A 25,938-nucleotide genomic window follows, 5' to 3' on the forward strand; every position below is an offset into this window, starting at 1 on the left:
GTTAGGGTCTCAGAAAAATACTGAAGTGGTCCAGACCGACTTGCCTCCACCAACAGGATTTTGACGACTGTTTCTTTTCTCCCAATCTCAGGGACCTCAGCAACCTCATTTCCACACAGCTCTGGGGACTGCACCGCCTCTGCACTCACTGAGAAGTTCACGTTCCCTGAAACAAAGAATGTAGAAAAAAAAATGTGCATCCATCTTGATAGCAGTCCAAGCCATCCCTAATAGCTGAAAATGACTTTGTGCTCTGTGATCACCTTGAAGGGCTGCACTTTAACCTTACTACTGGCTGGAATAGGAAATAAAGCTGGAAAAAACTCAAAGCTAGCAGACACTGAGCAATCAGTGCCCAAGTACAGTGACTGTGGGGCCCAAGTGCTGTGGGAGTACTGGGAGGAGACCATTGTGGCTAGAAATCAAAAGAAGAAAAAAAACTAACCTTATGGAATTATATTTGTGTGAAACAAAAAAGCGAATGTGATGTAAGTAGTGTTCAGATACCCACCACCCCTGTTGATTGGAGAACCTTTTGGGGGAATGTCACTCACCCAGAGTTTTAGGAGTTATTGTCCAAGACAGGGTTTGCCGCTCATTTGCACAGATGCAATAGGATTCTTTTCCCTTCTCATTTTGGGATTGTAGGAAGGCTGGAGAAGCTTTCAGTTCCACACTGACCTATCATTTGCAAGGGAGGCAGAGGGAGAGAAATTATCAGAATATGGAGAGACAATGAATGCACAGAATTGGGGCCACATATGAGATGTTGCTCTAAATTGTGACTTGGAAAAAATGATGTCATGTAAGCTCATTCATGCTTTGAGAAGTATGGGAATGGCAATTATATAACTCAAGGATGATTACTTACTAGGAGGATCTGGCCTTTGCATTAGGGTAAATTGGAGAAATCTACAGATGTGGAAGCAGTGGGTAGGAGGGAAAAGCAGCAGTGGTATATTGCCCATGGGAGCACTACCTACTGGTTTCTGCTTGTTGGTTCCTACCTCTCATGTAGATTTTTTCCCTGACTCCCTTCTTTCTTACCTTTTCCCACTTCCTGCAACATTCATCACATGTCTACTATGTACAAGGCATAGCAAATTATGAAGAGTATGTAAGAAGTTCCTGACCTCGAAGATATTGTGTTATGAAGGGGATAATCTATATGCACAACTGTGACAAAGTTTACAAAGAAGTATGTGCTGTAAGAGAAGTTACAAGCATATTGTGGGAGTTTAGAGATGGGAGTCCTTGAAGAATGACACTCATGGGATTAATAAAACTGAGTTTTGTGTCAGCATCAAGAATTTTCTTGGCAAAAAGCCTATCCCATGGTAGAGGATGCTGTAAGAGTCAGGAAATTTTTAAAAAATGCATGTGATTTTATTTATTCATTTGACAGAGAGAGAGAGAGCACAAGCAGGGGGAGCGGCAGAGAGAGAGGGAGAAGCAGGTTCTCCCCTGAGCAGAGAGCCCCACATGGGGCTCAATCCCAGGGCTCTGGGATCATGACCTGAGCTGAAGGCAGACACTTAACCCACTGAGCCACCCAAATAATACAATATATGTTAAAAAAAAAAAAAAAGAAGAAGAAGAAGATAGCAGGAGGGGAAGAATGAAGGGGGGGGAATCGGAGGGGGAGATGAACCATGAGAGATGATGGACTCTGAAAAACAAACTGAGGGTTCTAGAGGGGAGGGGGATGGGAGGATGGGTTAGCCTGGTGATGGGTATTAAAGAGGGCACGTTCTGCATGGAGCACTGGGTGTTATACGCAAACAATGAATCATGGAACACTACATCAAAAACTAATGATGTAATGTATGGTGATTAACATACCAATAAAAATTAAAAAAAATGCATGTGATTTGGAGATCCATGATTTCAGTACCTGTAGCTCAAATGTCATTGTGTTACCTTTCTGATCATGTCCTGCTTGCTTAGCACAAACAATGCTAGTGCATAATTCCCAGAATTATCCACAGTCTTGGGAATAGAATCAGGAGCTGAGGGACCGAAGAAGTCTTTGATTCTATCCACGCTTTCAATCCACCTTCATTTTCCTTACCCGGATACATTTGGGAAGGTAGTTGAGGACGGTGGCCTTGAGTGTGAAGGCCTCTCCTCGGATCAGAGTAGGGCATTGTGAATTCCACAAAGAAGGGCTGGAAGGCTTGGAAGGAGGCGGGAAGAGAGAGACCAAGTCCAGTGTCATTGGACAGGCAGAGGGCCCCTGCCTTCCACTCCGTGATGGTATCAGGAACTGTTACTCCCACTTTGGCCACCCCTGAGGAGCTGGGGAAGATAGAGATGTGAAGAACAGAAAGTGAGCAGGTGAAACATCTCTTCTTAAGTGAGAATCAATATGTGCACATGTGTACACTAGGTTATGTATTGGGAAACTGAGTTGGGAAAACAAAAGGTACTAAATGCTGCCTCTTTCCCTTATCAACATGTCTGTACCTTAAAGAAAAATATTTGAATGTAATTCAGTTTGGTCCTTAAACTCCCCTCACTGTTGTGTGATCTCATAAACCAGCATACTTAAGAATCATGATCCAAAAAGCAAACCATTACATTTACATAGCTTGATGTGTTTATGTGCATGTTCAAATCTTGTTTATGGAAGGCTCCCCCAATGGCATTAGGCAATCTAGCATTTGGATACTTTTAGTACCCATGTCTGTTTTCTGGCAGTCTCAGGAATAATTCTTTTAGAATTGCTCATCTCTAAGACAATTTTACTAATGAATCCAAATAATAAAAGCATTTTCTTAGGCCCATCCTGAATGGATGAGAGGTTAAGATGATTATTTAGAACTTCTCAGAAAGATTATCATAGAGTTGAAAATGCTGGAGGACCCATGTTCCCTCACCCACAGCAAATGGAGGAGAATGAAGGTACTTACTCCACCACTACCAAATCCCAGATCCAGGTCTCAGGGAAATAAGTCCGTACTGTTTCAGAGATTGGCTCTGGACTTTTCATATTATTTGCGGACATGATATTATATGAGTGAAATTGAGGACTATATGGACTTGCTCTTATACCTGCTATCAAAAATAAGGGAAAATTACAATCTAGTTAAAGAAAAAGCATCCATTCATTTCATGGTACAAGTGTGAGACTTAGAAGAGCAAAGTCTTAATATTCCTGCTCAGATTGTCTCCTAAGAGTTGTAGAACTTTGGAAATAACTTGTTGAGCCCTTATTCTTTGAGCATACAGGAGTCTTCATTAAAGGTAGAAATTCCATGTATCTTAGAGATAGCATAATTCTATATTGAGTGGAGGCTTGTAGGACAAGATAACTTGAGATGCATTTATGGTTTGTGGGAGAAATAGTGAGTTCTCAGGGTCACAGAGTATTGTTTCCTCCATAAGAAGGGTTGAGCAGAATATGCCAAACTCTCTTTAGACAAAATGTGTTCAATTGTTTGAATTACCAATGGGGTGAACAGAATTTAATAATATCAACTCTTTATACTATATTGAAGCTTGTAAACTCATTGTTCTCTTGATAACAAGGCTAGAGCATTAGATTTTATTCTCTTTATCTCTTGGGAAGGAGAAATGAAAAATTCAAGATGCCAAAGAGAGACAGTTCCATTTGGTATAGCGCTATAATGGAGACAGAAATTATTTACAAAAGTGAGTGGGGGTAGAGAACTAAACATGAAGCCTTTCTGGTTCTATGTTGTACCTGAAATCATGCTTAATTGAATTTGAGTGAGGCTCTCCATTCAAGTACTCCATCTGATATTTCAGAATTGCCTTTGTGAAAGAATATTTATGAGGAAAAACACTGCCCAGACATTTCCCCTCAATATCTCTCTCAACTGTAAAAAGCATCAATAGTAATTTCTTTAAATAAATATCATACATCTTCTTTCCCTCATGTCCTTCCAAGTGGTAGCCATCTCTATCTCTGCCTTTGGTTTCTCACTGATGTTGCTCTGTTGTCTTTATCTTTATTCTTACATTGAATATGTAAACGGATTATTAGTATTCAAGTTTATCTAAATGGATGATGAATCTAAATAAACTATCTTCTCTTTCCTGCTCCAGATGTCAAAGACCCTTCAACTTCTCCAGCTGTTGCAGTTAACGAACAATGGCTTAATGTGTTATTTTAACTCTATTTACTGGATGATGACGATATTTTCCTTATGGTCTCATTCTCAAGGTCAACTTGACTCTCTACTGATTCTTTCACAGTGTTTACATTAAAATTCTATTCTTCCTTATGTCACAACTCATAAACTCTACTGAAATGCCTTTAGATTAATTTCCCAAGACAAAATATTATTATTATTATTTTGCTTCTTTTTCCCATCTGATTTCATCAAAATGTGTTGATCCCTGGACACACCCACTTATATTTTATTTCACTGCTGATCACAAAATACTTTCTCCTGGACATTCTGTTCATAGCTGTTAAAGGGCCACTCAATCTAGCTTAGTAATACTTGTATTCATTTTTCACCTTTGCTACTTTCAAGCAAAAAGGTATAAAAACTCAAAACTTAATTTTCTCCTAAATGTAGTATTTAGGTGATCTATATAAGAAACATATTAGATCATTTCACCCACCCCTTCTGAAAATCTTTCCATCTTATGCAGAGTAAAATGTCAAATTCTTACAAGGACCTACAAGGCCCTATACAATTTGGCCTCAATTATTCCACTGATCTCACTCTCCCTTGATTCACTCTGTTCTGACCACAATGGTTTCCTTACTTTTAGAATGTTCCAGACAAGCTCTCACCTTAGAGCCTTTGATAGACAGAATAGTGTAGAGGTTAAAAAACATGGATCTGGAGTCAAACAGCCAGATTTGAATCCATCCCCATTCCATATCTAAACTGGCTGTGGCATCTTAATGGGTTGAGTTACTTAGTCTTTCTAGGTTCAGCTTTTCCATTTAAAAATTGGTGAAAACCATAAGAAAGAAATGGACCGACTTATTTCACTTAGCACTATACTCTCTAGCTCCATCCATGTTGTTGCAAATGGCAAGATTTCATTTTAAAAAAATATTTTATTTATTTATTTGCCAGAGAGAGAGAGAGAGAGAGAAAGTGAGAGAGTGTGAGAGTACCAGCAGGGGGAAGCGGCAGGCAGAGGGAGAAGCAGGCCTCCTGCTGAGCAGGGAGCCCAATGTGGGACTTGATCCCAGGACCCTGGCATCATGACCTGAGCCGAAGGCAGATGCTTAACCGACTGAGCCACCCAGGCATCCCAAGATTTCATTTTTTAAAATGGATGAATAATATTCCTAAGGCAGTCAGAGAAAGACAAATACTATATGATTTCACTCATATGTGGAATTTAAGAAACAAAACAAACAAGCAAAGGGAAAAAAATAAAGAGAGAGACAGACAAACCAAGAAACAGACTCTTAACTATAGAGAACAAACTGATGGTTACCAGAGGGGAGGTGGTTGGGAGATGGGTGAAATAAGTGATGGGGAGTAAGGAAGGCACTTGTTATGATGAGCACCAGATGATGTATGGAAGTGAGGAAATCACTAAATTCTACACCTGAAACTAATATAACACTGTATGTTAAGTAACGAATTAAAATAAAAACTTAAAAGAAAGAAATGGAAATTATGAGGTCATGGAAATTTTAGTTAATGCTGTGGTGATAATCATTTTACAATATATAAGTGCATCAAGGGGTGCCTAAGTGGCTCAGTGGTTAAGTGTCTGACTCTTGGTTTTGGCTCAGGCCATGACCTCAGGGTCATGAGATTGAGCCCTGCTTGGGGCTCAGCGCTCAGGAGGGAGTCTGCTTGAGATTCTCTCTCTCCCTCTCTCTCTGCCCCACCCCTCTAAAAAATAAGAGCATCAGATAAGCACACTGTACACCTTAAACTTATATATAATATTATACGTCAGTTACATCTCAATAAAGCCATCTATATTCTATCTCCCTCTCATCGGTCTTCTAAAACAGAGTAAGCACTCTACAGGTATTTTCTATTATTGGTGTTGCTTTCTATGAATGAAATACTCTTCTTCCAGATAGTCTCTTATTTTGTTCTCTTCCTTCAAGTCTTTGCTCAAATTTCACTCTCTTGGTAGGATATTCACTGAACACCTTATTGAAACTTGCAACTCCTTTAGTCTCGATATTCCATTCTCTCTTTTAATTTTTCCCATAGCTTTTGTCATCTTTTAATAGACTATTTAATATACTTGCTTATTTTGTTTACATTCTTTCTGTGTCCATATTAGGACATAACCTAAGGTGAAGATTTTTGTTTTCAATATTCGTTATGTCCAGAACATAGGTAAGTAAGTGTTCAGTGAATATTCATGGAACACATGCATGAATAATAACTCCAATTTTTATGACTTCTTGATTTTTGCAGTTTCAGGCCCTAATCATTTCTATCATTGTCTAACATGATTTTAATCCCTTTTTTAGATGAACCATTCTCTCTCTCTCGTGCTAGGGACATTATTAAAGTTTTATTCTCCATGTATATTGTTCTATGTCATCAAACCCTTTGAGGTTGTATGATGGCTTCCCAAACAGACATGGGAATGGGTTTTATGTTATTTAAATTACTTTCAAGAACTTTCACAAAACATTCTAGTTTTTGTAGCTCTTCCATTGTATCATATACTTGATTCAGTTATATCTACCCATTTATTATTCATTATATCTATTTATTTCAATTTTCAGCTATTTATATCTATACATTTTTATAAGTTTTTTTTGAGTTATATCATATGCCTACAATTCTATCCTTATTAAATTCCAGAAAATTTCCTTCTCCCCCAAATTTTCATAATTTAAACTTGAACTTCTTCCTTTGTAACTTAAAGTATCCGACTCAAATTTAAAACACTCTGGTCAGTTCTGGCTATGCCATTTACCAGCTAAATGATCTCAGCAAGAAACATCTTATCTGAATCTTGGTTTTTCTATGTATAAAATGGTTACACTATCTATCTCATTTTACCTTTTTTTTTGCAAAGTGATATTGTTGGATGTAATAGAAAATTGAAAATAACTTGTTATTTTACCTGCCATCAATGGTTGCTCTTCTCTTCCTACAGGTGGGTGGATCATTGAACATGACTGTGGTTTTCGGATTTTAGAGTTGGTGAGCACCTTTAATCCCATACCCTGTAAAAATGGTGACTCAATAGGTTTGTAAACTTGAATAGACTATATGAAATATATTTTCCTTAGTAATGTCCCTAAGTAACCCCAATAGCCTTAATGTTATATTAGTTTCACGGAGATACCCAAACTCAATAAATATAAATAGAGTGGTAAAATTATAACTTTATGGCTTATTAAGATTTTATTACTTATGGCCTTTTGCAAATAAACCAAATATAACAATATTATTTCAATGAAATGGCAGAGGTTAGGTCTAGCCCTGGCTCTGACTTATCAACTGTTAGGCTAAACAATTCTAAACTATATATATATATATATATATATATATATATATATATATATATATAAAATATAATATAAAACTATATACAGTTTTACTAACATTAAAACATTCATAAGCTGGTACATTAATAAGTAATAAGGACTTTACCTTTAGGAAGTGATACATATCGTCTTCATCATAAGTTGGTAAGGGTATATAGATGGCTCCTTTATGAATGACATAAGGAGGGCTACAACTTGCTTGTTCTTCTTCCTGCTGGTCCATATTTTCAGGGAAATCAGTAAGATCCTTCATAGTTAGCAGATTATATACCTGTAACAGTGGAGAGATTAAAGACAGAACTTTAACCTGTTTTTCTTTTGAAATATCCAGGGAACTGAGAGAAATATGATAATCATCATCAATCCTTTCTTTTCTTTTTTTTTTTTTTAAGATTTATTTATTTGAGAGAGAGAGAGTGCACACAGGAGCGGGAAAGGCAGAGGGAGAGGGAGAGAGAATCCCAAGCAGACTCCATGTTAAGTGCAGAGCCCAATGTGGGGCTGGATCTTACGACCCTGAGAGCATGACCTGAGCCAAAACCAAGAGTTGGATCCTTAACTGACTGTGCCACCCGGGCGCCCCCATCACCAATCCTTTCTTGAGTACCTTCAAGTAGTTGGTACCTTAGAGAAAAGTTAAAATTGTTGTTTGTTTATTTTTAACAGTGTTTTTTTTTGTTCTAATGATATAAAACCTATCTGGGAAAATGTTTCCAAGGAATAATAAAACTGAAATTACCAAGGATTAATGAAAATTTCACTCTAGAGGTAAAACTAGACCAAATATAGGAAGAAGATCTAAATTATCTTTGTGTTTGATGAATACTTAATACTCCGACAAATTTAGGTAGGATTATTGCAATCTATTAACCTTCTATTTCTATATGGCTTTGTTCTTTCTTTCTTTCTTTCTTTCTTTCTTTCTTTCTTTCTTTCTTTCTTTCTTTCTTTGACAGAGAGATAGAGAGATAGCACAGATAGGCAGAGTGGCAGGCAGAGGGAGAAGCAGGCCTCCACTGAGCAGGGAGCCCGATGCAGGGCTCCATCCCAGGGCCCTGGGATCATGACCTGAGCTGAAGGCAGACGTTTAACCGACTGAGCCACTCAGGCGCCCCAGCTTTGTTCTTGTATAGAAGAACCACATAGGTACGTAAATGAATATATATCATCTATATTCAATAGAACAATGTCTACACGATTGCAAACACAGGTCACTTTTTTTTGAACAAGGATGACTTAAATGAAAGAACCAAGAATCCATAGAGTGGGGCCAAGAGGCCTGGGTATTTATTTCCTAAGCTGGAGTAAGACAAGTCCTAATCAAAGGACTTTGAACCTTTGGCTGTATCTCAGAATTGCCATGGACCAATAACTCCCATGTGACTTTGTTTCCCCTTTTGAACAGGAGTGTTAGTATGCTAGTTCCACCATTGTATGCTGGATGTGTGGAGGTAAATAACTTAAGTACACTTTAGTTCAAGGTCTTCATATCTAGAGGAATTGTACTTGAGGAACTACACCCAAGAAACATCATCTGCCCCTGGACCTAATTTAAATGATGAAGTTCAGCCTTTGAGCTATTGCTATTGGGGAATGAGACATTTAGGAGTTTGGAAGGAAAGTGAGTGTATTTTACCTGTGGGAGGGTCATAAATCATTGGGAGTTAGAGGACAGACTGTGAAGACAACCTCCAAAATTGCCCCCAATAATCTCTACTTCCTGGTATTCATGCTCTTGTGTAGTTTCTCCTATAATGAATAGGGTTGACATCTATAACTAATAAGATTTTGTGGAAGTGATAGTGTATAAAGTCCAAGCCCAGGTCATAAAATGTACTGCAGCTTTAGCTTCTCTCTCAGATCACTTGCTCTGGAGGAAATCACCTGCTCCCTGTGGGGACACCCAGGCAGCCCTATGGAAGAGTCAGTGTGGTGAGGAATTAAGGCCTCCTGACAATAACTATATGAGTAACACATCTCAGAAGTAGACTTCCAACCTCAGTCAAGTCTTCAGATGACGGAAGCCCTAGCTAACATGTTGACATGTGGACTGACATGAGAGATCACAAGCCAGTACCACCCAGATAAGTCACTTCAGGATTCCTAATCCACAGAAAGTGCATATGATAATAATTGTTTATTGTTTTAAACCACTAAGTTTGGGGAAGATTGTTACACAGCAGTAGATAACTAACCACAAACACCCTTCAAACTTTATCTATTTACTTTGTTCTTGAGTAGAAGAACCAAATGGTCACATAAATGAGCATGCATCCTCTATATTGGGTGAATGACTATTTTTCAGGTTATTGTCAAAGCAAGTGATTTAAAGATATAAAAAATTTTAAGAACCCAAATCTCGTTATGTTCATAATCCTTTCTTACCTCTATAATATTCAAAGCTGTGTAATGCAACTGAAGCAACTATTAAATTTATATAATGACACAAAATAGGATAGACATAAAAATATTGAAAAGTAGACTGAATTCCTTCAACACAAGCTGAAAAACAGCTTAGAATAGACTACCATAAATACAGAGTATAGGAAAAAAATAAGCCATTCTTCCGGGTGCCTGGGTGGCTCAGTTGATTTAAGTGTCCAACTCTTGATTTCATCTCAGGTCATGATTTCAGAGTCCTGAGATCAAGCCCTGTGTGGGGCTCTGTGCTCAGTGCTAAGTCTACTTGAAATTCTCTCCCTCTGCTCCTCCCCCTGTTCCCTCTCTCAAATAAATAATCCAAAGAAAGCACCCAGGAGAAAATTCCCTACTTTTCAGGTTAACTTCCTCATGCCATCTTCTAATTCAAATAGAGAACTCTAGTCAGAGAAATATGTCTTTTATGTAATAATTATTATGCCAAGAGGAGATATTTTGACCTGTCATAAAAGACAAGTTTGAGAAAAATTTTGATTATACCCTCCATTCTGAAGACTGTTAATTTTGATGATTGGAAACAGGATAGTGATTCTTGATATATTTATCTTACAGTTTTAAAATTTAATACATATCGGGCTCCTGGGTGGTGTGGTTGGTTAAACATCCTTCTCTTGGTTTTGGCTCAGGTCATGATCTCAGGATTGTGAGATAGAGCCCCGTGTTGGGCTCAATGCTCAGCAGGGAGTCTGCTTGAGATTCTCTCTCTCCTTCTCCCTCTGCCCCTCCCAGTTGTGTGTGAGCATGTTCTCTCTCTCTCTCTCTTTCTCTCAAGATGAATAAACAAATCTTTAAAAAAAATATAATACATATAAATGAATTTTGAGAAGTAGATACTAGAACAAAACCAGAAGGAACTTCAATATTACTGATTTATCCTCCAATATTGATAAGTAATGATAACTCCCAAATAGGCAAGTTAATTAGTTGATCTGCTTGAACATTGATGCATAAGGCAATGAAAGCTATAAAATTTGCCAGTGATAACTTTTTGACAATGATCAAATTTTAATTTTTTCTTGCATCATACTGAACATTTTCAAAATATTAGTAATCTAGTTTTAAATAGGTTGGAAAAGTTGTTTCTGAAGTTTCCCTTCCTTCCTACAGTTTTCTCTTCAAAAACCCCATGTTTGAAAGTACTTTCTCCTAATGCTAATTGTTAACCAATTTTTCACCTTTTATTTTTCTGAGCCACATGTAATCTCTTATTATAGTCCCTCTAAAATGACAGCTCTCTAAGGACAAGGACTATGATTGTTTACCACTATTTCCCCAGCTCCTAAAACAGACCCAGCACATGGTGTGCCTGCAAGATGATGATGATGATGAAGAAAATAAAGATCAACATGATACACCAAATATTACCACTATGAATTAATACAATTCTAGAAAAAAAAAAGAAGAGACTTAAAATTTTAGTTAGTCTGTGATTCATCAAAGCTGACAGAGATGTAGTAGGTCATTTTTTTTTAAGTTGAAAATAATTTGTGAATCACTTTCAATTTCATAGACCACAAGAACTCTAGAAATAAAAATAGTTAGATCTGCTGGGAGGTACATGACTTATGCTTGTAAATATCAATTTTATAAAAAGCTAACTTACTGAATTGACCAAAAATGATTTTTTTAGGTATGATCCATATTATCTAATACTTTGGGAACTTATTCTTTTTTCTTTTTTATTTATTTTTAAAAGATTTTCTTTATCTAGTTGAGAGAGAGAGAGAGCGAAAGAGAGCCCAAACAGGGGGTAGGCCAAAGGGAGAGGGAGAAGCAGGCTCCCTGCTGAGCAAGGAGCCGGATTCTGGTCTCAATCCCAGGACCTGGGATCATGATCTGAGCCGAAGGCAGACGCTTAACTGACTGAGCCCCCAGGTGCCCCATTTTTAATTCTTTTTTAAATAAGAGCATCACATAAGTGGTGAATCTTAAAACATGTAGCTTTCATTAATATCATTGTAAAGCATGAGTAACTGAGATTTAGATTTGATTCTCTAGAGAAAAAGAAGTTATGTCAGGGAAGAGATCAAAGCTTGTGGGCAGTTTCAGAAGCTCAGCTATGTCATTTACTTCTGGTAATCTTGCACAAATCTCTCAAACATTCTCTTAGTTTCCCCATCTTAAAATGTGTCTGTTACTCCCTGGGAGGATCACATGAGAAAATGTATGTGAGAAAACTCCAGAAATTGTAAAAAATTAGACAATGGTGACTATTTTTATATTTTACTCTCAAGAGGGGCTTCTCCTGCCTCCTGTCACCTCCCGCCCTCCAGTGGCCCCTCCTGACCCCGAGGCTGCCGGGAACTCACCGAATCCGAATCCGTGGACAACTCAGCCTCGGGCCTCGCAAGCAGCACACTTTGGTCCACCGCACAGAGGGCGCACAGGGACTGAGGAGAAGCTGAAACACTCAGGTGGGCGTGTGAGACCTGGAGACTTCGTGCTGGGCGGAAGCTCAAGTCCACCTGTGAGAATAGAAGGAAAAGTCAGCCAGCACATCCTCTATCTTTGCGATCCTGCAGTCACCCACATGTCCCGAATCATCTTTACCTTAACCTTATAGGACTGCCGACGTGTCAGGTCAAGAACGTCTTTTCCCATCTTGCCTTTACTGTTGAAAAGGTTTATTCAATAGCTCAGTCTTATCCTCCAGGAACAACTGATACCTCATAAAGGACAAATAGCTTGTTTGATTTTTAGAAGCCTGTCTTTACCTCTGATCCATTATAAGGTAATTCTAGGTATTTGTATTTGTCCTTAAGGTTTTTGGAACTTCTGAGTCCTAGCATCATACATACGTCATGCCATTGAATCAGTGGAGTTGGGCATCATGGACACAAGATTGAATTATGTTTTATGTGGTAGCAATATGACATAGTTGAAAAAGTACTCTGCTAGGTGCCTGGAGATTTGGCTCTGCCATTAACTTGCTGGGAACCCTTGGGCAACTCATTTAATTTTCTGGACCCGTTTTCTCTGAGGTAAATGGGTGAGTATAGTACCATTTATTTGTGTTTTTGTGATTTTATGTTGAAGACCCTCACCTTGTTGGCTAGGCACTTTTCAATCTCAAAGCTCTCTGAATCTCCAATAACTTCTCCATCTGGTAAAACGGTAAAGATGAACAGTCAAGCAATGGGAGCAATGTCCGACTCCACAGGGAAGGATAAGGAAAAACTGCCTTTTCTGGGGACATGGAGAAAATGAGACAAGACGGTCATGGGTCAGAACACTGTTGTTAGATCTTAACCCAGTTTAGAACTGTGCCTACTCATTCAATGGCATAGGCTCTTTAATGTCATTCTAATTATTTGGTGAAATTAATCAGCTAATGTGTCCCTTTACAACTTCAATTGCAGAATAAGTAAAAATTCCTTACACGCAAGTCTGTGTCTGATTTTCCACTTAACTAAGATGGTAACCAACTTACATCAGAATAGCTCAAAATTATTCTACATATGTATGTATATACAAAATATTTTATAAAGTCTGCCAGACTCAGTTAAAAATTATAGAATAAGGCCACAATGTCCACAATAGCCAAACTGTGGAAAGAACCGAGATGCCCTTCAACAGTTGAATGGATAAAGAAGATGTGGTCCATATATAAAATGGAATATTACTCAGCCATCAGAAAAGATGAATACCCAACTTTTACATCAACATAGATGGGACTGGTGGAGATTATGCTAAGTGAAATAAGTCAAGCAGAGAAAGTCAATTATCATATGGTTTCACTTATTTGTGGAACATTAGGAATAGCATGGAGGACATTAGGAGAAGGAAGGGAAAAATGAGGGGGGAGGGAATTGGAGGGAGAGATGAACCATGAGAGACTATGGACTCTGAGAAACAAACAGGGTTTTAGAGGGGAGGGGGGAGGGGGGATTGGTTAGCCTGGTGATGGGTATTAAGGAGGGCACGTACTGCATGGAGCACTGGGTGTTATATGAAAACAATGGATCGTGGATCACCACATCAAAAACCAATGATGTATTATATGGTGACTAACATAACATAATAAAATTAAAAAAAAATTATAGAATAAGGAACTTCTTATATATGTCATATATATAATGAGTATATATCTCATATATCTACATGATGAATGAAAACCATTTCACTTAGACTGCAGGCCAGAGGTGATCCTCAATTTAAATTCAGAACTATAATTTATAAGATATAATCATAGAGTACACTTTTTTTTTCAAATATATGTCTTTTTTATTGTGGTGAAAAAACACATAAAATTCACCATCTTAACCATTTTAAAGTGTATAGTTCAGTAGTGTTAAGTATATTCACATTGTTGTGAAACAGATCTCCAGAACTTTCTCATGTTGCAAATCTGAAACTATGCTCATTTAAAAACAACTCTCCTTCCTCCCCCGCCCTTGGGAATGACTAAGGCAGTGTCAGGGCATTCATATTTTTGTCCCATTGGAGGGATCAAGTTCAACTTAGACCCCTAAAAGGAAATAAGTTTCTCTCTAATAGGAGGGTAGTTTAAATCCTTGTATTGCCATGTCTGGGAGTGAGCAATAGTAGTTCAGAATAGATTGAAGCATCATAAAAATAGAGAAGTCATGGCAGATTTTTTTTTCCCAGAGAATATTGGAAGGAAACTAACCTTTTAGTAATGAAATTTGTGAAGGCTTTGTCATTTAAAATCTGAATTCTGAATTTAAAACAGACTCAGAAATACTTCTGAAATTAGTAATTTGCACCATGAGGTTAAAACTGCAGGATGGTATAAGAAAAGAACAAGATGAGCAAGCTATGAAAAAGGTTGAATTTAGACAAACTGTGAACAGAGTTGGTTCTTTTAACTAATAGAGTTAAGGATTTTCCATACATCTTTATGAAGAACAAACTGGTAATTAATAACATAACTACAATGTGTGGTTAAAATAGTTTTATTATAAATACTTGTGAATTCATTGAGTATATAAAGAAATTCTTTTCAATTATTGGCTGAGTTACTTGCATTACCTTTTTTGTGATGTCTTCATGAAGTAAATAATGAGTAAACTCTTCCTTATATTATTATGTAGAGATCCTTTTCCGAATGATGCACAAATTAAAATATCAGGAAAGAAAAATCAGATAAACATATAATGTTTTAAGACACTCATCCATTTCTATAAAGGTGTTATATGTTCCATTATTGTGAGAAAATAGAAAAACAGGCTATATGATGCATTGAAGGGAAATAATGCACACGTGGGTCCATTCTCTATATCAAACTATCCCTATATAAATATTGGGATAAATGATATTAGAAGTTGGCAGCACTCTTTAACATTTAATTCAAACAATTGTTAATTTTTTATAAAGATTCTATGTATTCATTTGAGAGAGAGAAAGAGAGAGCACAAGCAGGGGGGAGAGGCAGAGGGAGAAGCAGATTCTCTGTTGAACTGGAAGCCAGAAGTGGGGCTCAATCCCAGGACCTGGAGATCATGACCTGAGCTGAAGGCAGACGCTTAACCAAATGAGCCACCCCGGAGCCCCCACAATAGTTAATTGTTGAGAGTACTAATTAGTACCTTCTTTCAAATTAAACCTCCTCCAGAAAGGGGAACCCTCCTACACTGTTGGTGGGAATGCAAGCTGGTGCAGGCAGGTAAGTGTCTGCCTTCGGCTCAGGTCATGATCTCCAGGTCCTGGGATCAAGCCCCACTTCTGGCTTCCAGCTCAGCGGGGAGTCTGCTTCTCCCTCTGCCTCTCCCCCCTACTCGTGCTCTCTCTCTCTCTCAAATGAATAAATCAGTATGGAGCTTCCTCAAAAAGTTGAAAATAGAGCTACCCTTTGACCCAGCAATTGCACTACTGGGTATTTACCCCAAAGATACAAATGTAGTGATCTGAAGGGGCACATGCACCCCAATGTTTATAGCAGCAATGTCCACAATAGCCAAACTATGGAAAGAGCCCAGATGTCCATCAACAGATGAATGGATAAAGAAGATGTGGTATATATATACAATGGAATATTATGCAGCCATCAAAAACTGAAATATTGCCATTTGCAATGACGTGGATGGAACCAGGGAGTATTATGCTAAGCGAAATAAGTCAATCAGAGAAAGACAAATATCATATGATCTCACTGATATGAGGAATTTGAGAAACAAGACAGAGGATCATAGGGGAAGGGAGGGAAAAATGAAACAAGACAAAGCCAGAGAGGGAGACAAACTATGAGAGACTCTTAATCTCGGGAAACAAACTGAGGGTTGCTGGAGTGGAGGGGGGTGGGAGGGATGGGGTAGCTGGGTGATAGACATTGGGGAGGGTATGTGCTATGGTGAGCCCTGTGAATTGTGTAAGACTGATGAATTACAGACCTGTATCCCTGAAACAAATAATACATTATATGTTAATAAAAAATAAATTAATTAAACCTCTTCCAGTATAGTTTCAATATGGAAAAACAAAAATATAATTGATGTTTTACTTTTCCAGCCTGATAGAGAAAGTAACTATTAAAAAAAAATCATGGGGTGCCTGGGTGGCTCAGTTAAGCGTCTGCCTTTGGCTCAGGTCATGATCCCATGGTCCTGCGATCAAGTTCTGCTTAGGGCTCCTTGCTCTGCAGGGAGTCTGCTTCTTCCTCTGCCCCTCCTCCAACTCATTCTGTCAATTTCTCTCTCTCTCAAGTAAATATATAAAATCTTTTAAAAAAAATCACAGTTATGGAGCAAATCCCAACCATTGTTAAGTTTAGCTCTGGGTCGAGGTGGAGTTTGGTGAAGTATTTGCCTTAATTTCAGTTAATTACAAGAATGCTCATGGGTTCTTTTTCCAGTGATTTAAATCCTGACATGATTTAATTAAGATAGAAAATAATCCTGTTTCCCTTCCCCCAACTTATTCATGAAGTGCACTCAAAATCATGTGTGAGTTCACAGTTTCATGCCTGCAGCACACACAGTAAGCATCCTCATTAAGTGTCGAAGGGAGAGAGCCTTTCCTGAGGGAAGAAAGCCTAGCACAGAGTCCGGCATAGGAAAAAAAACCAGTCCATCATCTTTTTCCTCGCTGTTCTCCATGATACTTAACTCTCTTCTCTGCAATACTAAGATTAAAGACGACCACTTCACATTTATTGTTAGGGTTAAAAAACAGAACGAAGCTTAGATTTTCAGAAGTTTCTAATTTAAATGTCAGATAGAAGAAACACACTGAAGTGAAAAAAAGTGTGCCTTAGGAGGCAATCCAATTTATCTGTTGACTGTGTTGAATAAAAAAAAGTTAGAGTTCATAAGGAGAGCATCTTTTGTGTCCTTATTATAAAGGGATAATGGGAATAATATCCCATTTGTGAGCTGTCACCGACATGTGAAGCTAGTTGTGTTGGGAAGGATATGGGGGAGCACACTTAAGGATACTCACTGTCTCTTAGCTGTATAGGCACAGCACGTGTCCCTGATCTGACGATGTTCCCCTTAGCCATGATCTGAAATGAAAAATCAACAAAAAAGCAACCTTTTTGAGCCTAACACACTTCTCAACCTCTTACTCCCCACATGACCTGCTTTGGGTTCTTGAATCTCTGCTAGAGAGAATGAACTGCCTAAAAATGAAAGAATCAAGGGGAACATGGATGAGAAAGGAAGATGGTGGGGCACTGGCGAACCACTTTTCCTGGTCCGTTAACCACTTTTGTCTACTGATAAAATCCAAATATATTTCGTGTCCTTATTCTTACCAGGTAATAAAAAATGAGCTCCTTTGGCTCCCCAGTGGCCTTCCCATTGAGTACATAGTATGCCTTGATAATCTGAGTTTGGCCACAGGGCAGTGTACCAGCCACACGTTCCAGGTGAACATAATTCCCATGTAAGCAGAAAGCATGCTTTGCAATGTGCTGAGCTGCCTGGTGTTCCTCTCGTAGCCATACAGAGTTAAAACACAAGTCAGGTTGTGTGTGGTAGGCCTGGTAAAACAGAAAAACAAAGAATCAATATCATCTTGAAATTCTTCACTTTAGCTTCCCATCAAAATGAAGAGTTAAAATTTTGTGTCTTCCCTTCTAACATATACTATGCATCGTCCTCACCCCTGTTGACCACCAAAGAAACAAATGATCACCTTCCCAAATTGCAGTGATTAAAGGGAAATAATCTACCCATTAATCTCCTTTGCCCTGATTCTGCTAAATCATCACTGATTTATCTTTTCTTCTGTGGCTCAAGGCCAGAGGAACAATGATGTCCCAGTGAGAGTGGTAAATAATCATAGTAAGCAGAAAAGGAAATCTTTAGATAATAGAAGTCCCATGTAAGTTGGTTTAATTAAAATTATGTTATATATATTAATGTAATATTTTGAACTATAAGGGCTTCAAAATTGTTTATAAATAATCCCAGCAAATTATCATCTATGCTTCTTATCATTATTATGACTTGATTTTCAAGGCCTTGTAGTTTCTGGACCTTTAAGCCTTACCGATGTTGTTTAGCAGATAATTCCATTTATTTCCCCTGCAGTGGTTGCTCTTTAGCTATTTTATGGATACACTTATTTTCTTTTTCTGGATTTACTAGGTTTATTTTGGGGACCTTTCTATTTGCTCTCATGATAAAGTTCCTGTTTTTTTTTTTTATTATTGCTTTTAAGTATATAATACTAATAATTTACAGCTCTGTTAACTCTATCATTATAGAGTTTCAAATATAAGGACACTCCACTTATCTTTTTAATCTTAGGGAAGAGCAGGTATCTATTACATAGAAAACATTAAGCATCATTCCATATTTTAAATTGAATTAACATTTGAACTTTGGGAAATGGAAATAATTTAAATGTTGTTTATCTAAGGTGGAATCAATAAATCATTGTCTTTCACCAATTCTTTGTTTGAAATTACAACCATAAAATCTTTTTGGTTGTAGAAATCTTTTGATCATCATCATTAGGCAATATATATTAAGTGTGTGTGGGGGTTCTGATCACTCTTCAAATTATCTGAGTGGACATAGAAAAAAACAACATTAAACAAATTACATGAATTACTTACCCGTTGAAGAACTGATATGGTTCAGAACCAAATCCTATAAGATTTTTTTTTTGCATAATACATAAAATTTTAAAGATAATGCTAATGAATTGATCAGACACTCTGACAGTATCTCTTCTACCATTTTTGTTGTTTTTAATTAAATTTTTAATTCCTAAGTTTATCCCTAAGTTAGACAGCTTCTTATTTCTCTCTCTCAAATACAATATGTGTGCTTCTTCACTTCTGAATAAATGATTGTTATACTAAGGTTTCTCTTTGTCCTCAGTTTTTTTTTTTCCTTTCATACTTACCATGACAGAAATTTTGTTAGCCAAAATATTAGTAGTATTGATTGAAAACTGAACAAGACCCTGGTCATTGGTAGTTGCATTGTAAAGATAATTTGCTTCATTTGCAGAGATAAAGACAAGTTTATTGGGGATGGGCACATCTTTCCCAGGTGGCTGGTACACCTAAAGAAGAAAATAATTTGATAAGTTATGTGGATAATATTCAGAGAAGACAGAACTCATGGAAACAAATTCCTTTGCTACCATAACTGAAAGAAAAGCAAAAGCAAATCCAGAAAACAACCCTTCTATATTTACTACAAAATTTATTTTTTTTCCTATTTGTATCCTCATGTCTTTCACCTTTTCTCCTTTTTTTTTTTTGGATCCTCAGGTCTTTTGCATCTCCTGAAACAAACCACATAACCTCTCCCACAAAAAGTGTTTCTTTTTGAGAAAAATTATAAGTAATTTTAAAGAAATAATTATGGAATGGATAAATAATTATAAATACTTATAAAAGGGGTAAAATTATTAGTTAAAATTAAAATGTATACCTTTTAAAAAAATTTTATTATGTTATGTTAGTTACCATACAGTACATCATTAGTTTTTGATGTAGTGTTCCATGATTCATTGTTTGCGTATAACATCCAGTGCTCCATGCAATACGAGCCCAAGTATGAAAATAATTTAATAATAATGGCCATAAAATGTACACAATTATAGTTCCTATGTCTAGAAATAAAATTACACATATCCAGTCTAAATATATGGGAAGAAAAAGAAAAAAGAGAGAGAGGGAAACAAACCATAAGACAAGTCTTAACGATAGAGAACAAACTGAGGGTTGATGGAGGGTAGTGGGTGGGGGATGGGCTAGATGGGTGATGGGTTATGGAGGGCACTTGTGATGAGCACTGAGAGTTATATGAACAAAATTCTATTCCTGAAACCAATATTACACTATATGTTAATTAACTAAAATTTAAACAAAAATTTGAAAAAGAAAAAAATAAAAACAAAACCACTTATTTATTTCTAAATAGAACAGCAGGTATAAAGGAGGATACTGGTAGCCATAAATTGAGAATCATTTGTGAGAAATGCTCTTAAAATTCTGAAGCTGGCTGGATATTGGTAGAAATATATTTATTGTCAAATGGGTGGTAGAAAGATTTGACATAATAATTAACTCATATCACATTAAGCATCTTCATTAGCTGTATGTTCTAAAAAAAAATACCTCTGATTCTCAAAATACTATAGTATGTGATTGCACATTTTAACAGTGATATTTACAAAGGAAAGTAGTTTTGCTTGGCTTCATGGTTTGGGTCATATTAATTAACTGATATCATTAACTAGTTATAGGCTACATCATTGTGCCCTGAAGATAAGTACAACTGGATACTTCATTACTTGTGAATTGCAATATACTCTACCTATCCAAAGAAGGGGATTCCTCGTCTAAAGTGTGAATCCACTTTCACAAACTTGAGTCTGGTTACAATGTTTGTGATTTCACTGGTCCCATTTCCAGTAAATACTAGGTCTAAAAATATGTAGAGAAGAGTAAGTACTCTTGGAAGTTACTAGTACCAAAATTCATTTCCTTCCACTTTCCTATGACCCTTACTTTGTTATGGAAAACAAACCAATTTTTATTGTTTCACCCCCCTGTATTAACTTAGAGTGCAAACCTGTTCCCTCTTCTCTGATCTTGGCTTCCACTTTAAGTTGCATTTTATAACCCATATTTTTAATCTGGAGTACATTTGATTTTACTTCTTGGGTGATGCAGCCATTGCTGTTGAGCTGAGAGAAATAAAAAAAATTGATAAGTGCCATACTGATTAAGACAATAGTCACTAAATCTATTATTTTCCTTCCGATGCCAACACAACTTCTTTGGGTTAAACATGTTAACTGACCTTCAGGAATTTAATATTCACATGTGTTTTATATTCTCTAAGGGTTAGACATCAAAATGAGAATTTTATTGACCAGGAATAGAAATTATTTTTCCTTTTTGGTGGTAAATATTTTGGGATAAGCTTACTCCAATGTCCTCTTTCCAGTGAGTAAAATGGGGTAGCTCAATGGTTGTCAGAAATGATAGCCTCTAAGAGAAAACTGTAAACTAACCTGTTGAGTGAATTTCTCACAGAACTCTGGCTTCTGACAATAAGTGGGATGAAATAATTTTCTGCACATGCTTACAGTTGCAAGTCCTGGGACAGGTTTCCCGTAGGTGTATCTGTCACATAAGAAATACATCAGGAACTGAAGAAAGGTTTCTACATTTTCCACCACCAACCCATCACAGGTCAAACAATTACTCTCTGTAGTTCCTTGCACTTCTTTATCATTTTGGGCTCATAGCAATTGAAATATGCCTGGAAAACATCTTTATCAAGAGGTATTACTCATTAAAACATTTGAAATTTTGCTGCAATGTACAATCAAGTTTCCTTCAGGATTTAAAAAATTTCTTCCTTTTAGCCTATTTATTTTTTTTATCATTCTTTTTATTCTGTCGTTGTAAAATCAAAACTTGTTGTTTATACCAAATGAGAAAACTTAGGTAATTAATAGAACACAAATAAATAAATAAATAATAGAAATAATAAACCCAACATAACATGCATACACACACACACACACACACACACACACAGTTGGAGAGGGAGAAAGAGCCCTGATAAAACCTAACAAACATGAGGCTTATAAAAAAAAATTGTGTGTGCACTCTATATTTCTATTAGTTTTCCCTTAATAAAAATGGAATAATTAGTAATCGGTTTGCTTTGGGCATTAGTTTTCTTTCCTATTTGTAAATGTCTCAAATATCACTTCAAATAAAAAATGTAATCAGAGCAACTTATTCTGAAACCCCTTTTCAAGATACAGATATCAGTCCAAGATGCCGTTAAATTAAACGAAAATTCCTTGGTCATGACTCCAAGACAGAATTGAGGCAGAGGTCCAGATGCTTTGATGCTTCCAGTATACAATATTCAGATAGGCATATGTTTGTTTGTTTTTTTTCTTTTACCATGCATGTTCCCTCTGCTACTGAAGATTTGTAGGAAATGAGTTTTAATTCTCAAGGTTGAAATGAACTGTAAGAGTTGTTTGTAATTGCAAAAGATTAAAGAAGAAAGGAACCCTACAAGACAGAAAAAAATTTCAAAAATAACATTATTAAGTCCTTCACTATCAATAATTACTTTAAATGTAAACAGATTAAATTATCCAATAAAAACAAAGGGGACAAATGGATAAAAATACAAGATCCAACTATATGCTATATACAAGAGACACACTTTATATTTAAAGACACATATAGTTTTTATCTTGACGAAGTCCCAAAAGTTCATTTTTGCTTTTGTTTCACTAGCTTTTGGAGATGTATCTTGAAAGAAGTTGCTGTGGCTGATGTCAAAGAGGTTATTGCCTATGTTCTCCTCTAGGATTTTGATGGATTCCTGTCTCACACTGAGGTCTTTCATCCATTTTGAGTTTATCTTTGTGTATGGTGTTAGAGAATGTTTGAGTTTCATTCTTCTGCATGTGGCTGTCCAATTTTCCCAGCACCATTTATTGAAGAGACTGTCTTTTTTCCATTGGCTATTCTTTCCTGCTTTGTCGAAGATTATTTGACCATAGAGTTGAGGGTCCATATCTGGGCTCTCTATTCAGTTCCATTGGTCTATATGTCTGTTTTTGTGCCAGTACCATGCTGTCTTGGTGATCACTGCTTTGTAATATAGCTTGAAATCGGGCAACATGATGCCCCCAGCTTTGTTTTTCTTTTTCAACACTCCCTTGGTGATTCAGGGTCTTTTCTGATTCCATACAAATTTTAGGATTGTTTGTCCAGCACTTTGAAAAATGTCATTGGAATTTTGATCAGGATGGCATTGAAGGTATAGATTGCTCTGGATAGGATAGACAATTTAACAATGTTTATTCTTCTGATCCATGAGCATGGAATATTTTTCCATCTTTTTGTGTCTTCTTCAATTTCTTTCATGAGTGTTCTGTAGTTCCTAGAGTATAGATCTTTACCTCTTTGGTTAGGTTTATTCTGAGGTATCTTATGGTTTTGGGTGCTATTGTAAATGGAATCATTTCTCTAATTTCTCTTTCTACTGTTGCATTGTTAGTGTATAAGAAAGCAACTGATTTCTGGGCATTGATTTTGTATCCTGCCACATTACTGAATTGCTGTATGAATTCTAGTAATTTGGGGGTGGAGTCTTTTGGGTTTTCCACATAAAGTATCATGTCATCTGCAAAAAGAGTTTGACTTCTTCTTTCCCAATTTCAATACCTTTTATTTCTTTTTGTTGTCTGATTGCTGTTGCTAGGACTTCTAGTACTATGTTGAACAATAGTGGTGAGAGTGGGCATCCCTGACGTGTTCCTGATCTTAAGGGAAAGACTCTCAGCTTTTCCCCATTGAGGATGGTATTCGCTGTGGGTTTTTCATAGATGGATTTTATGAACTTGAGGAATGTTCCTTCTATCCCTATACGCTGAAGAGTTTTAATCGGGAAAGGATGTTGTATTTTGTCAGATGCTTTTTCTGCATCAATTGAGAGGACCATATGTTTCTTCTCTCTCCTCTTATTAACATAAAAAGTTTCTGCACAGCAAAGGAAACAGTCAACAAAACAAAGAGGCAACCCACAGAATGGGAGAAGATATTTGCAAATGACACTACAGATAAAGGGCTGGTATCCAAGATCTATAAAGAATTTCTCAAATTCAACACCCCAAAAACAAATAATCAAGTCAAAGAATGGGCAGAAGACATGAACAGACACTTCTCTGAAGAAGACAGAAATGGCTAACAGACACATGAAAAAATGTTCATCATCATTAGCCATCAGGGAAATTCAAATCAAAAACACATTGAGATACCACCTTACACCAGTTAGAATGGCAAAAATGGACAGGGCAAGAAACAACAAATTTTGGAGAGGTGGTGGAGAAAGGGGAACCCTCTTACACTGTTGGTGGGAATGCAAGTTGGTACAGCCACTTTGGAAAACAGTGTGGAGGTGCCTCAAAAAATTAAAAATAGAGCTACCCTATGACCCAGCAATTGCACTACTGGGTATTTACTCCAAAGACACAGATTAAGTGAAAAGAAGGGCCATATGCACCCCAATGTTCATAGCAGCAATGTCCGCAATAACCAAACTGTGGAAAGAGCCGAGATGCCCTACAACAGATGAATGGATAAAGACGATGTGGTCCATATATGCAACGGAGTATTACTCAGCCATCAGAAAGGATGAATACCCAACTTTTACATCAACATGGATGGGACTGGAGGAGATTATGCTAAGTGAAATAAGTCAAGCAGAGAAAGTCAATTATGGTTTCACTTATTTGTGGAACATAAGGAATAGATTAGGAGAAGGAAGGGCAAAATGAAGGGGGCGGGAATCGGAGGGAGAGATGAACCATGAGAGACTATGGACTCTGAGAAACAAACTAAGATGGGTTGGGAGGGGTGGGGTGGCTGGGTGATAGACATTGGGGAGGGTATGTGTTATGGTGAGTGCTGTGAATTGTGTAAGACTGTTGAATCACAGACCTGTACCTCTGAAACAAATAATACATTATATGTTAAAAAAAAAAAAAAGAAGAAGATAGCAGGAAGGGAAAAATGAAGGGGGGGAAATCAGAGGGGGAGACGAACCATGAGAGACTATGGACTCTGAGAAACAAACTGAGGGTTCCAGAGGGGAGGGGGTGGGGGGATGGGTTAGCCTGGTGATGGGTATTAAAGAGGGCACGTACTGCATGGAGCACTGGGTGTTATACACAAACAATGAATCATGGATCATCACATCAAAAACTAATGATGTAATGTATGGTGATTAACATAACATAATTAAAAAAATAAAGAAACAAACTAAGAGTTTTAGAGGGGAAGGTGGTTGGGGGATGGCTTAACCTGGTGATGGGTATTAAGGAGGGCACGTCCTGCATGGACCACTGGGTGTTATATGAAAACAATGAATCATGGATCACCACATCAAAAATTAATGATGTATTTTATGGTGACAAACACAATATAATAAAACAAAATTAAAAAAAATAAAGACACATGTAGGCCGAAAGTGAAGAGATAGAAAAAAGAAAAATGGTTACCAAAAAAGATCAGGGGTGGTTATACTAACATCACACAAAATTGACTTTAAGTCAAGAACTGTCACAAGAGGCAAAGAAGAAATTATATAATGATAAAAGGGTCAATTCACCAAGAAGATATAGCAATTATAAATACATATGCACCTAGCATCAAAGCACCTAAATATATGAAACAAACACTGATGGAACAGAAAGGAGAAACAGACAACAACACAATAATAGCAGGAGATTTCAGTACCCCACTGTCAATAATAGATAGAATATCCAGAGAGAAATTCAATAAGGAAACAGACTGAACAACCTTAGAGACTGCATGGACTTAAGAGGCATATATAGAATATTATACCCCAGTGTCAGCAAAGATGTGGAGGAAAAGGAATCCTTGTGCACTGTTGGTGGGAATGTAAATTGGTACAGCCACTGTGGAAAACTATGGAGGTTTTTCAAAAAATTAAAAATGGAATTACCATATGACCCAATAATTCCACTACTGAATATTTATCCAAAGAAAATGATAATACTAATTTGAAAAGATATATGCACCACCATGTTTATTG

The 25,938-nt window shown here is 37.0% G+C and overlaps 1 protein-coding gene across 1 annotated transcript in view; it reads right to left on the reverse strand.

Moving 5' to 3' along the window:
* PZP (PZP alpha-2-macroglobulin like) overlaps positions 1-25,938 on the reverse strand; it is a 49,079-nt gene that overhangs the window by 12,908 nt on the left and 10,233 nt on the right. The window contains 16 exon segments of the mRNA XM_032390758.1: positions 45-166; positions 555-681; positions 2,072-2,135; positions 2,137-2,298; positions 2,913-3,054; positions 7,045-7,147; positions 7,578-7,742; positions 12,220-12,375; positions 12,955-13,096; positions 14,229-14,240; positions 17,320-17,372; positions 17,625-17,852; positions 19,229-19,390; positions 20,653-20,762; positions 20,911-21,025; positions 21,356-21,467. Of these exon segments, the coding sequence (XP_032246649.1) occupies positions 45-166; positions 555-681; positions 2,072-2,135; positions 2,137-2,298; positions 2,913-3,054; positions 7,045-7,147; positions 7,578-7,742; positions 12,220-12,375; positions 12,955-13,096; positions 14,229-14,240; positions 17,320-17,372; positions 17,625-17,852; positions 19,229-19,390; positions 20,653-20,762; positions 20,911-21,025; positions 21,356-21,467 (1,975 nt within the window).

Source organism: Phoca vitulina, unplaced genomic scaffold (genome assembly GCF_004348235.1).
Source record: "Phoca vitulina isolate PV1807 unplaced genomic scaffold, GSC_HSeal_1.0 scaffold59, whole genome shotgun sequence".
Classification (NCBI taxonomy): domain Eukaryota; kingdom Metazoa; phylum Chordata; class Mammalia; order Carnivora; family Phocidae; genus Phoca; species Phoca vitulina.